This window comes from Amphiura filiformis, chromosome 2, assembly GCF_039555335.1.
Source record: "Amphiura filiformis chromosome 2, Afil_fr2py, whole genome shotgun sequence".
Classification (NCBI taxonomy): Eukaryota; Metazoa; Echinodermata; class Ophiuroidea; order Amphilepidida; family Amphiuridae; genus Amphiura; species Amphiura filiformis.
Window position 1 is genome coordinate 23,226,195 of NC_092629.1, and position 13,346 is coordinate 23,239,540.

The 13,346-nt window shown below is 36.7% G+C and overlaps 1 protein-coding gene across 3 annotated transcripts; it reads right to left on the minus strand.

Annotated features, from left to right (window-relative positions):
- Window positions 1-1,547: 1,547 nt before the first annotated feature.
- Window positions 1,548-12,074, minus strand: LOC140145999 (uncharacterized). 3 transcript variants are annotated; one of them, XM_072167736.1, is made up of 3 exons: window positions 11,791-12,074; window positions 6,975-7,291; window positions 1,548-6,234 (listed from the first exon to the last, which is right to left on the minus strand). In XM_072167736.1, exons 2-3 carry the CDS (start codon window positions 7,162-7,164, stop codon window positions 4,838-4,840), a joined length of 1,587 nt encoding a protein of 528 aa, XP_072023837.1. In that variant the 5' UTR covers window positions 7,165-7,291; window positions 11,791-12,074; the 3' UTR covers window positions 1,548-4,837. The 3 variants fall into 3 exon arrangements, with proteins under 3 accessions (XP_072023837.1, XP_072023836.1, XP_072023839.1); XM_072167735.1 differs by having other exon boundaries at window positions 6,975-7,366; XM_072167738.1 differs by having other exon boundaries at window positions 6,975-7,418.
- Window positions 12,075-13,346: the final 1,272 nt, after the last annotated feature.

Consider the following 13,346-nt stretch of genomic DNA (forward strand, 5'->3'; position numbering starts at 1 on the left):
TTGAAATATGCACGTTTTCAACATTTTACATCATGCATTTTATGATGTGTAAATGGTATTTATAATTAGGAAAATTATTTTTTGTTGATAGAGAAGTAATAAATTATCTAAACTGTTAAAAAGATAAGACCTTATTTGTGTAAATATTGTTTTACCTCCATATTAAGCCATTTCGTGCCATATGGCACGAAATTGATGGGGGTAATAGAATAGGGTAATAAACTTTGGACCCATGCTTTTATCACAAAGTGTTCAATTGTTATGTACCAAATTTGGGAGCTTAGCAGCTAAACTAAGAGCAGACGCACATAGCCCACTCAAACATACAAAACAAGTATTATTACCTAGCTGGGGGGTTTACTGGGGGGTTTACACCCCCCAGCTAGGTACTGTAATGCTCTCCGATTCTTCTTTCTTTCTTCTTCTTCTTCTTCTGGCAACAAACTTCAAAATGCTTCTCCTCCTACATGTTACACCCTACAATTACGTAACTTGCACATATGTATCGCCTATATCCAGTGCCCATATGGTGCAAACAGAATTGGGATCAAAGGTCATTAAAGGGGCATTTTCGGTATATAACCAAATATCTTCAAAATGCTTCTTCTGCCACATATTACATAGCACAATGACGTTACTTACACATGTGCATCGGCTTTACCCAGTGCCCATACCTTGCACACAGAATTGGGGTCAAAGGTCATTAAGGGGTAAAATCTTACAATTGCATTATCTGGACATCTGTAAGGAGTATGGGGCTCAAACTCGATACAATAAATCTCATGACCAGGGGAACATTTTGCGGGGGTCAGGTCAAAGGTCATGCAGAGGTCAAATTTTAGAAACGCATTTCCTGGACATCTGTAAGGGGTACGGGGCTCAAACTTGGTGACAACAAACTTAATGATCAGGGGAACATGTTGGAACACTTTGCAGGGTCAGGTCAAAGGTTATCTGGGGTCAAATCTTTATAACTTCATTTTCTGGATATCTGCAAGGGGTATGGGGCTCAAACTCAGTGACAACAAATCTCATGACCAGGGGAACATTTTGCAGGGGTCAGGTCAAAGGTCATGTAGAGGTCAAATTTTCCAAATGCATTTTCTGGACATCTGTTAGGGGTACGGGGCTCAAACTCCACAACAACAAACTTACTGACCTGGGGAACATTTTGGAACACTGTGCAAGGGTCATGTCAAAGGTCATCTGGGGTCAAATCGTAGAATTTCATTTTCTGGATATCTGTAAGAGGTACGGGGCTCAAACATGGTGACAACAAACCTCAAGACCAGGGGAACATTATGGAACATCATGCATAGGTCAGGTCAAAGGTCATCTGGGGTCAAATCTTAGAATTTAATTTTTTGGACATCTGTTAGGAGTACGTGACTCAAACTCGGTGAAAACAAACCCCATGACCAGGGGAGCATTTTTGGAACATTTTGTAGGGGTCAGATACCTCCACAACACCAACATGCCCCAGCTAGGTTTGTGGTCTATGACCACCATTTGCCACTAGTTGTAATAGTATTACATTTAACATCTTTTATTCCATTCATACATTATACCTTTACTGTTTGCAAAGTGTTTTTCAGTCTCGGCTGATTTTTACCATATGCAGCTTTTATCCTTCTGTTTTCCCCTCGCCATCGAGCAATATGTCCGTTAGAAGAACTTTTTACCTTCTGATGTTGCATTTATATTATTATTTGCTTTGGTTTATGAATACGTAATGCATTCGTGCTCTATCTTGTTTAGTCACGTTTTTGCGTACGTTGTATATTTGTTCCTACAAACGCTGCGATTTCCATTCGCGGCTGTGCACACTCAGGTAATTGCCTTTTTTTCGGGTCTTGTTAATGTTTTTTCCGATGTGACAAAAAATAACACTGTGGCAAACCTTTACTGCGTTTGCAAACACCAAAACGCACTAAAAACATTTAGCTTCATATAATTGAGTACAAATTTATATATAGACTGTCCAGTAGAAATTGTTGGTTTCTTCGTACATTTAAGTACCGTGCAGCATTGGGATCGGCATGTTATTCTGAAAGGCGCTATTTTACAACTCGTCGGGTTCATCATATAGTGACGTATCATGATTTTTTATTAATTTTTGCAATTTTGGGTATATATGTTTTAAATATCGTCCTCTTCGATCACGCCAAGTCCCAAAGTTGAAAATTAAGTAATTAATTAGAAATTTTAATTAAAAAAAATAATTAGATTGACGTATGATAAGAAAATGGTAAAAAATGTAGAAAAAGTGTATCACATAGTGGCGAATCGTACGATACCCCACTTCATAAAAAGGAAAAACGCATCACACAACACAGAAGTGTATCGTACCCACTATGTGAAACACCTTAGGTTGATGGTATTTTTCGGTTTCACATACTAACATTTTTCACCCATTTAAAAGCTAAAATCATGTGTAGTGAAACAGCACAAGAAGGTGCTTTGAGCACTTAGGAACATCATACAGTAAATTCGAAATTAGTGCAAGAACACAAGAACACAGCTTATTACAAATCGGCATTGCTTCAAACTGGTTTTTCTCCGAAATTATCCTTACGCTATGTCACTATGTGATGAATCTGAACTTTGAGAGTTGGGATAAGTGTTGTGGTGCGGTTTATGGTTTGGGTAGAGGTTAGGGTTAGGGTTAGGGTTAGGGTTAGAGTTAGGAGTTAGGGTTAGGGTTAGTGTTAGGGTTTGGGGTTAGGGGTTAGGGGTTAGGGTTAGGGTTAGGGATATGTATATTTTACTTAATTCAGAATAAGGCCCTATGACTCTATTCGAAATAACGGGAAGGAACCGCAGCAGTAGTCTAATAAGTGGGAAACATGAGACATACACATTTGATTTTCAATTAATTCATTAATTCGTCCCATCAGTTCGTTCGCCCAATCATTTGCTCACGTTAGTTTATTTCCAAATCATTATCGATCTAAATAACATGTAAATCATTATTAACATTAAACATGAAATATTGGAGAGGAAAAGGCTGGGATGCCGATAAGTCCAAAAGATTTCTCTGAAACATATACTGATTCATTTTCCAGATTTTTGTAGATGACAGCAAATAATATAACAACCAAACTTATATTATTTGCTGTCATTTGATTAATTTTGGTGCTTGCTACCTACATGTAGCTGGGCTAGTTTAAATCACTTGCTGTAATATATTTTTGTTGTTTGTCCCTGAGGAAGGGCAGTTTATCTTCTCAAAACGCCGGTTGTATTTTTGTTTACTTTTGTCTATCCCTGTGGTTTTGGATTGTTACTAGTGCAGTGTTAGTGTACACTCCCATGGTTTATATACTGTTTTTATCTTGTCTTTGTCTTATTCCCCACATCAAGTCGGTATACTTGGCTCGATTTTTTCTGTTTTTACTCTTAGACAAAAGAATTGGTTTAGACCAGATATCCTCACGTTTGATTAGTGTGAAAATATTTTGAATACCAGTAGACCAGGAAAATTTTTCTAATTTTCTATTATCCATTAGAGCTTTGATAACAAGAGAATTATGACCTTTCATACATTTAATATTAAGTTTCCACCAATATTTTATTGAAAGTGATAACATGGTTACTAGAAGTGGATAAGTACCAAGCTCACCCCTGACAGCATGATTTGTAGCTTTTCTATGAACACCAAGAACTAGCTTACAGAATTTAATATGTACATTTTCACCAGGTAGTTTATCACATATGTTAATAAGATTATTATCATTGAGTGTATTAAGTAAATAAGGAGCCCACACTTCACAACCATATGAAATAATTGGCTGAATAAGAGTACGGAATAGAGTAATACTACATTTACTTGAACTGCCGTATATAGTTTCTCTTATCTTAAAATATGCCTTTAAAGCCTTATCTTTCAAACGAACCATTGCATTTTTGAAAGAGCCAGAAGGTGTGAAAATAATACCTAAATAACAATCATCACCATAATTAAATTCAAAATTTTTCAAGATGTGTCCACTGTCCACGCTTATTAAATATCATAATACAGTAAGCCAAAAAATTAAGGTACCAGTTATGTTCACCTCCTGTATATCCTACACAAAGACAGATATGTCATAATTCGAACCAGCAGCCAATGGCTGCATCTTTTAGCTCGAATTTAAGACCTTATTCGTTGAAATTGTTCAAGAAATAAAGACACGGCGATCCCAAAACCCAAGGAAGATACCAATTTGAAAGTTGCAGCTTGCTGCATTAAATGCCCTATTGATTTGTACACAAAATGTTCGTGAACAAGAGAACTAGCGCTGCGCTTCCATTGATTAGCACGTTAAAATTAGCGTCGTGCTTTCATTGATTAGAACACAAAAGTGCAACTTTTGATTTCGTTTCTTCATTAGGTTTTAGATCACCGTTTCTTTAATTCTCAACCAATTTCAACCAACGAGGTCTTAAATCAGAGCTAAAGAGTACAGGTATTGGCTGTTTGTTTTAATTTTAACATATTTGTCTTTATTTAGGATATACAGGGGTGAAAACAACTGGTACCTTAATTCTTTGGCTTACTGTATTAGACTTTTTGATATTTACCAACAACTTCCATTTTAAGCAATAATCTCGAAGTTTATTTATAGCACATTGAAGGTCAGTAGCACTTTGAGAAAGAATAATGAGACAAAAACCCACTCTTAATATTAACACTCTGCTGTTTTGTGATTCAAAAACGTAACTTTAAAAGGTTGTAAGGCATTGATAATTATAATCTAAATCTGAACCTGAAGTTGAACAAGATATGAACATTTTTGGCCTCTTTATTAGGGTTAATCAACTGCCTGCCTAACTGTTGTGTCATTTCATAAAGACGTTAGTACAGTTTAAATGATTGGATTTCTGCATGACGTGCTCTGATTTTAACCCTGATTCTTTTAGGTGATGAGTTATGAGGGTTCCTTCCCAACCAGCGTCTGTATCTTGAGTTTGTTCGAACTTCGCGCCTTTCTTCAGGAACCTGTATCCCTACTGCGTTTAGACACTTCTTTACTAACTCGCTGCATTGACTGTCTATGTATGCTGACATACTGAAAAAGTACAACCCTGGCAAGTTTTGGATCTGTTTGAAGACAGCTTTAAGGCCGTCATTACGTACAAGATTGTCGTCGAGGTCAAGCCAGCCTAAATTTGGCCAATGTTGGAAGCTTTCCGCTAAAACAGTCACACATGCATCGGTCAGGTTAGTGTTACGTAATTTCAAGTTTCGTAATTTATGACAGTGCTGCAAGTGACGAATACTCTGTGATACACAGGGGTTACCACCCAGGTCAAGCCAAGTTAACTCCGGCCAATTGTGGAAGCTTTCTGCTAACACCTTCACACCTGAATCTGTCAGGTGAGTACAACATAAGTTCAAGTGCATTAATTTATGACAATGCTTTAAGTGATGAGTCAATACTATAATACTCTCCCCTAAAGTATTCTCACGTAAGTCCAAATGTAACAAGTTTGGTGTATTGAGGAGGAAGGCATTCAGGGTCTCAATGTGTTTCGTCTCCAATGCAGCATGCGCTAGCGTTAGATTCTCTAGGTGATGTGTTACGAGAGCACCCACTATGTAAATAATTGCATCACCAATAGTTGCATGCAAATAAATGCGTCTGAGTGGCTTTGTTAGACATCGCGACATGTGAGATAGTATGATACTTACATCAAATCCTGATATACCAAAATTTGTTACCTTTGTTAATGCACCTATTCTCTCACCTAGCTTTGCCTTCATGTCATTACAGTTGGATAAATCAACAGAAGAGTACATGTGAATTCTTTCTATGTTTGGCATGAAACTCAGTATATCTGATATTGCACCCATTGACCCAACTTTGACACGAGAAAAAATAATAGCTTTGATTCTATGTCCCCATGCGCGCCCTACCTGAGTTTGAATGAAAGTGTGAAATATGTTCAATGTTGGTAAATCATCAACATGAATGTCAATAAATGTAGCACGTGATAAAATGCGATCTTCTAGCAAAGATAGAACATTAGGGTCCGATATCATTTGATTTTCAAAAAGTAATGTAAGCACCGAACCTATATCGTGTTTACGTTTGGTACCAATGACAACGGTACCATTACAGTACCCCGATTTGTAACTATCAATGGCATGTTTAATAGCTGCAATCGAAGCCGTCCGATCTTCATCTTCTTCCTTCGTGGATATAGCAGTATCCATGTTCATTACTTCCTCACTTGGTCCATGCCGAATACCTGAAAACAATATGAGTCACAAAAAAGTTGAGATTTTTACAATTAAAGCTTCAATATTCAACCATTTTATGACACACATAGTGGTGTTATTTAAGGGGTGAACAATAAAAACACTATCATTGAAGAACACCAAGTCCGATATACTGATACTCCCATGTTTCCTGTATAAACAGGGGCAACACTTTCAAGATTAGGAGCAAGTTAAGTGGCTATTATGCTTTGTACGTGAGCTTGGTTGGTTTGATTATAAGACATTGTGTTTGCTACCAGAAAGTGAGGCTTATCGTCCAATTTTGATTTACATTGCTTCAGATGCTTTTATTGAAGAAGTAACCATGTAGTAAATATAACTTTACATGCCTTCTGGGGTGGTAACCACCAGACTACCATATTTTTGTTTATATCGCCTAATTAAAAACTGTTTCAGTTATATATAAAATTATATTCACTGGGGTCAAAAGGATATTGAGATTATCTAAAGACTTTAGTTTGCAGATACAACTAGATTTAGGAAACCATCTAGCAGATCTCTAAGGTATCGTATGGATACAAGCGGTGTAAATTTAATCAAAAAAGCACAGTCTGTGACAGCTAATGACACAGCAAATTATATTTACCTATTTTTATGACATGAATAGACAAAAGTACTGTATCAAGTTAAAACCAATGTAACTTGAATAATGTGTAAAAGTAATTCGTATAATAATGCGCAAAATATATGGCAATTGTTAACAACGAACCTGGTTTATAAGAGCTGTCTCCGTCCGCTGCTCTCATGATATCAATCTGCTCTTGCGTGACAGTAAAGTTGTTGCCATCTCTAACTGCTGCAGTATGATTGACGTCTCCATTCCCATCCGCTTGCATGTTGACTGTATTCTGCTGTTCCAGGAAGGGTGGGTTGTTCGTATCGATACAATGTTGCTGCATTTATTAAGCTTTCTCCATCCAATACTATGCTGGTACATCACACTAACGTTTTTGCCACCGACGGATGTCGTAGCATTCACACTTCTTTGTTCGTTGACTTCAGTCTGATGCGCCACTTCATGCTCACCTGGGGAAATGAGGTTTATTTATCACTGTTTTATAGACTTAACCCGTAGATACTGTAAAGTGGCGGGTAGGAAATCTGCAAAGAGCAAAATTCATCATATTTCAGACGATTGAAGCCTCACAATACCCTGTAATATAAAATTATATATAAATGCCGTTTAAAATACCTCAAATCGAATATCTTGATGTATATTAATTTGTAGATCAAATCCAGCAATTAAATTAATTGACTTTGCTCAAATAGATTGTTTGAAGTGTAGACCTACTGCTAGGTAGAATCATAAAATTTTGAAGTTTAAAAATATCTCCTTCAAAATGCAATTAAATGAAAGATGACAATTTTCTTTAAAAAAATGATGGTTCAACCATGTCTGCAGGTTAAATAATTACAAAGTTATGACCAAAAGTATGTCGCCTTTTCATTGCCCAAATTTGCATTGGCAATTGCAATTTTTTGGATTACAAAAAGTTTGTTCACCTCTTAATCATGGCTTGCCATATAGCATGATTCGGCATTTTCCCATTGAAACCTGTGCTAAATTTTAAACCATTTTAGCTCAAATCCGCTTTACTTTCATGATGTCCAGTTGCTTTGTGTAATTTAATAGGCATCTGGGAATACCCTACATAAAGAGATTTTACAACATGGGAATTCTAAAGAATAAAAATGAATTTTGAATTTTCCCCCATACGCTTACACAGTAAAGTACACTGCCCATTTCTGCTCACATGGCTTGCCATGATGATGAATTTTAGTATGCTATAAAGGACGCCCTCTATAGTCAAATATGTGAATCTCCCTACTACTGCTTATCTGACCTAACCAATAATGTAAGTAATATATCGGTTAAGTTAGACCCATACAACAATAAGGTGTTTCTTTCCTTCTGGCTGTTGTCATGTAAGGCTTGAGTGGTTGCCACCGTAGATGCCATCCCTATGTGTTTAGTGTTTGGTTTGCGTCAGGAATGGAAAATGCTACTTCAGGTTGTGCTTAACGGGCCAGATATATCCTAAACAAAATATATTCACTAGATATTATGAGAAATACTATTGATTCACCATTTCAGTAAATCCCAACGCTTTTGTGTATTTTTTCACAATACATGCGTCACGTCGATGCGCGCATCGTTACTGCACATTCAGAATGCGAGTATACGATGGTCACTAACTATGGGAAGAGGTGCATTGGCCGTAGGTAAACATCTTGATCAGTGTGGCAAATTTAGATATAGGTATAATATGGGTGATAGTGTGAATTATGTGAAGGGCGAGTAAAGAATCTAGTGTACGTATCCCAACTCTAGATAATAGGCGCCATATTACAGGAGGCTAGGTTACTAGGAATTTATAATAGTATTCACTACATGTATTTTCAATACCTATAATCAAGGGGAAAAGAGTTGGCATACTTTGACAATGTGGTGGAACTCTTCATTGCTGCTCTGCGAGCTCAGTAAAATTACTTTGTTTGATGAGTACAAACCTTCCCCTTTTCCCTTCTCTCCCCTATTCCCCCTCAACCAATGTTTAGGGAGACTGGAGAGCCCAATGTCAAAATTGCTTTCAACATTGAATTGGGGGAGGGTCGGCGATTTACAGTTAGTATGCCAGAGTGTGCCAACATTATTTTCCATGATTGTAGGTAAATTATTTGTTCACATATTTGCCGTTCATTTATACAAATATTGACTGCTTTGAGGGGCATGGTTAAAATTATAGGCCCGCGGTGATCTCAAAACCATGACTATGCCCCGAGGCGTATAAAAAGCAGTCAATATTTGTTGTATATATACCAAATCTTAAGATTCTTGTCATCTGGTTGGTTAAAAGCATCGATTTTGGGAAGAGAAATAATATTAATAGTTTCAATGCAAACGGCACAGATTACATTCTGCGATTTCCGCGTAATTGTAATGCGCGAAAATATTAACGCGTGCGTAATATCATTTTACGCTGGGAACAACGCACACGCAGAACTATGCCCGAGGAATAGTTACTTTTGCGGGCATAGTCAAAACTATGCCCGCTCTTTTAACCAATCAGATGACGGGAATCTTTAGATGAGGTATATAATATAAATTATATACCTCATATATATATTCCTGTCATCTGATTGGTTGAAAGTGCAGTCATTGAATTAACTATGCCCGCAAAATAAACTATGGACCGGTCCATGGAAATGAACTATGGACCGGTCACGTGTGTAACGATCAAACTGCGCGTTTTTCCCAGCGTAAAATGATATTACGCACGCGTTAATGTTTTCACGCGCTATAATTACGCAGAAATCGCAGATTGTAATCTGTGTGCCGTTCGCATTGAAACTATTCATTTCTCTTCCCAAATTCGATGCTTTTAACCAAACAGATAACAAGAATCTTAAGATTTGGTATATAAAACAAATATTGACTGCTTTTTATTCGGGGCATGGTTAAAATTATAGGCCCGCGGTGATCTCAAAACCATGACTATAATGCCCCTCGCCTACGCCTCGGGGCATAGTCATTGTTTTGAGATCACCTTGGGCCTCTAATTTTAACCATGCCCCTCATAGCAGTCAATATTTGTATAATACAAAATATAGTGTACAAACTATTCTATAGTAAACCTATCAAATCACAAAATATCAATGAAAGACGGGTGCATTGTCATGATTGTGGATACTATTATTTATGATTGTCGTATCCAAACTCTGGTTTGTTTATGATCACTGACCCGGCATTACCCTTCTGATTGTCCTTTGCTCGGTCAAAAAGGAACTATACATACACTCTAAATTACAGGGATTTAAATTCAAATCCAAAAGACTTACTTTCAAAACTTTCAGAGACTGTAGTTAGGGACCAATCAATATAGGATTAAAATAAGTCTTTACAAAGTTTTATAAATTTCAGTCCCACAGGGATTTAAAAATGCAAGTCCATTGGATTTAATATTCAAGTCCTTTAAGATTTATTTTTAAGCATATCTGGGATTTATTTCGAAATAATATAAATCTTTATGGGGATTTAAATATCGATATTAAATACAAGTCTGTGTGACTTCTTATCAAGCAATACGTCTATTCACGGCAGTAATACCAAGTCAGAACTACTTCTTTCATAAAGTTCAAGCAATAGTCTGCAGTACCAGTGATAATTTCAGTGTCACTGCAGTGGCCGAGTGTGATCCTTCATGGAAATAAGCTTACCCATTTATAAATTATATTATGTGTATAGGTAAGCTTATACAGCAGAAGCACAGACTACTACCTCGGCGATAATGTTCACATTGGCCCTTCGTGCACAACAATGTAAGCTTTCTCATGGCAGTTATAGTCACTGACATTGGCTATTACAGCATCTGCGACGTTATTCTGCAAAACAAATTCGTCCATATCACTTCATTCATTCGCTCGCCACCATACGAAATCGCAAAAGAAAGATAGCTGCTGAGCAGTCCAGGAAAACGTTTCGATTTGATCACGTGCACGCACCATCGCGTTGTGATTGGTTTACTCTTTAAGACTTTCGAAAGATTTAAAAATAGATTTTCTTTCTCCCGATCCCAAAGAAAATTCAAATCAAACCCCGCTTAAAATAAATCTTAAAGACTTAAAAATTGTCAAGTCTCAACTAAGATTTAAATTTTAAGTCTTTCTAATTTAGAGTGTAGATATTTCTTCTACAATCTATTTTCCACCAAATGTAAGGATACCAAAGTGACCATAATTAATTTCATATTATATTATTGAACATGTAGTAAAATATAATTTTTAAAAACAATCAAGGCATAGTGGGTAATCAATACCAGTTTACACATTTGGTTTGATGGGTAGCCCTATTTTGCGGGAGGAGGGGCCAAATTTTACACTTTTTATGTATTCGCAATTGTGCACTATTTTATCTCCCAGTGTGTTTACTGGACTAAAAAGATAATGTACCTGACATACTTATGTCCATTAAATGGTGCGGATTAGGCCGGTAAAGGCGTGTGCCCCACAGTCGCCGCATGATACTGAGTCACCCTACCAGGCAAAAAAAAATAAAAAATCATGGGTATTCCTAAAATTCGCTACTGGTTGCTATGCTAAGACATTCCGATTCTTTTGTTTTGTATGTGGCATGAACATGCCATAAAATCCTCTATCAAGGTGAATTTTGAATTCATTAAAAATGTAATTGACGCCCTTGAATAAGGAATTCATGGGCATGGAAGTAGAGATGATTTTATTTTGACCATGATGGCGATTCATGGCTTTGACCAAACGCATGAAAAAAAATCATGCACAGGCATGAATAGTCATGTGTGAGCATGAACAATTACCCATCCCAAATTCACGAAAATTCATGCCCGTTGCTAGCGAAAATATGGCATGTTCTTGACATGTTCTTGGCAAGATCTTGGCATGTTCATGGGTGTGGATCATGACTAAATTTTTGTCTGGGACCTCCCAACTTGAAATCATACATACATAAGTACTAAATTACTCCTAACGCTATTGAAAGTATGACTCACCTGATCAAAAACTGCACGTACATGGTTGGCACAGCATGGGTAACAGGAAGTAGGTACAATAAATTGAAATTATTGGTATAAGTGATTCTTGTCTGTAGTATATCATATCACCCGTTGTAATTATTACAAGGATTTTCACATTCCGCTCCAAAATCCCGCTCCAGTCAACCACTCTTGAAAAAGTCTCGTCGGATGACGGACGAAAATTTGAGTAAGTCAAATTTTTGATTTACCTCAACAGATTTTCACATTATTTACTGACATTTTGAAGGGTAATAAAGGAATACTGCACTGTTTAATACACCACTTACAAGTACAACTAGTGTTGCCAGAACTACACCGCCAAAGTCCGATGAACATGAAAAAAGTGCCACGGCAAAACCAACATATTTGTAGCAATTGAAAGTTAAAGGACATCGGAACCCAACCATTGCCTAAAACGAAAAACGAATAAAGAAAATGCTATTATAGTAAAATTAATATTATTGAAAGAGGAACGTAATGAATAAGTTTGCTTTCGCGGTATAGCTCTATTGGGCGTAAATTTCAGACAAAAGGCAAAACTGCAGGGCAGAAAGCATAGCGTTATCTTTTCAAGTTTACAACTCAACTACAATTAACATTGGTATGCTTAGAATTGTCGATGGTTTTGGGTCATTTCCAATATTAAAACGGAAATATGCTAAATAAAATATGGACTTTTTGTGGTGTGATCACTGCTACTTCTTTTGCGAAATTGGCCTTTTTTGGTACTATATAAATTGAGTTTTTCATGTTTTTGTGTATAATATGTTTTGATTATTTAATACACTATTATATATTATATGTTATAAGGTGGTACGTCGTTTTCAGGCCTCTTATCTTGGTCTTGTGATGTACTTACCTTCATCAATACTTGTTAATGTGCAATAATTTCTCAATGACAATATTGTTCAAGGTTGCGCCGCAGGCTTACAAAGAAACAATAGCAATCAAGCTTAAACTTTAAATTAACACCCGATAGAGGGCAGGGCCTGAAGAATGAGGGAAATTATGGGGTAAATATTTAACAGAATAAACTGCATAATCATATTATTTAGATTTATTCCGCTAAAAATCTCATTTCAACTTATCAAATTACTAGTTTTTATATTCTATGGTGTCAAATATTTATTCACAACGTTGTAAATACGCATTAAATACGTTTAGGCGCTTTTTCTCATTCACTATCGGTTACTGCCATATAGTGCTATATATATTTGCTATATTGGCTCGATAGCTATCGGTTACTGGTGTGCACCAGTAACCGATAGAGAGTTCCCGTGTTTTGGGTTACCCGCCATCTTGGAGGGAAACCTAAACTCCGTTTACAATTTTCAGAATACCAACACTCGCGCAATAATTAGCAAATGTTATTTTGTAGAATGTAGCACCAATAGGGTCATTGACCAAATCAAAGGAATGAGGAATACGGCGGTGCGAATCACGTTATAAACACTATTGTAGTCCGTTCCGCTTGAAAACACGGGAACTCTCTATACCTATGGGTTACTGGTATGTGCTTTGAGTGATCTACA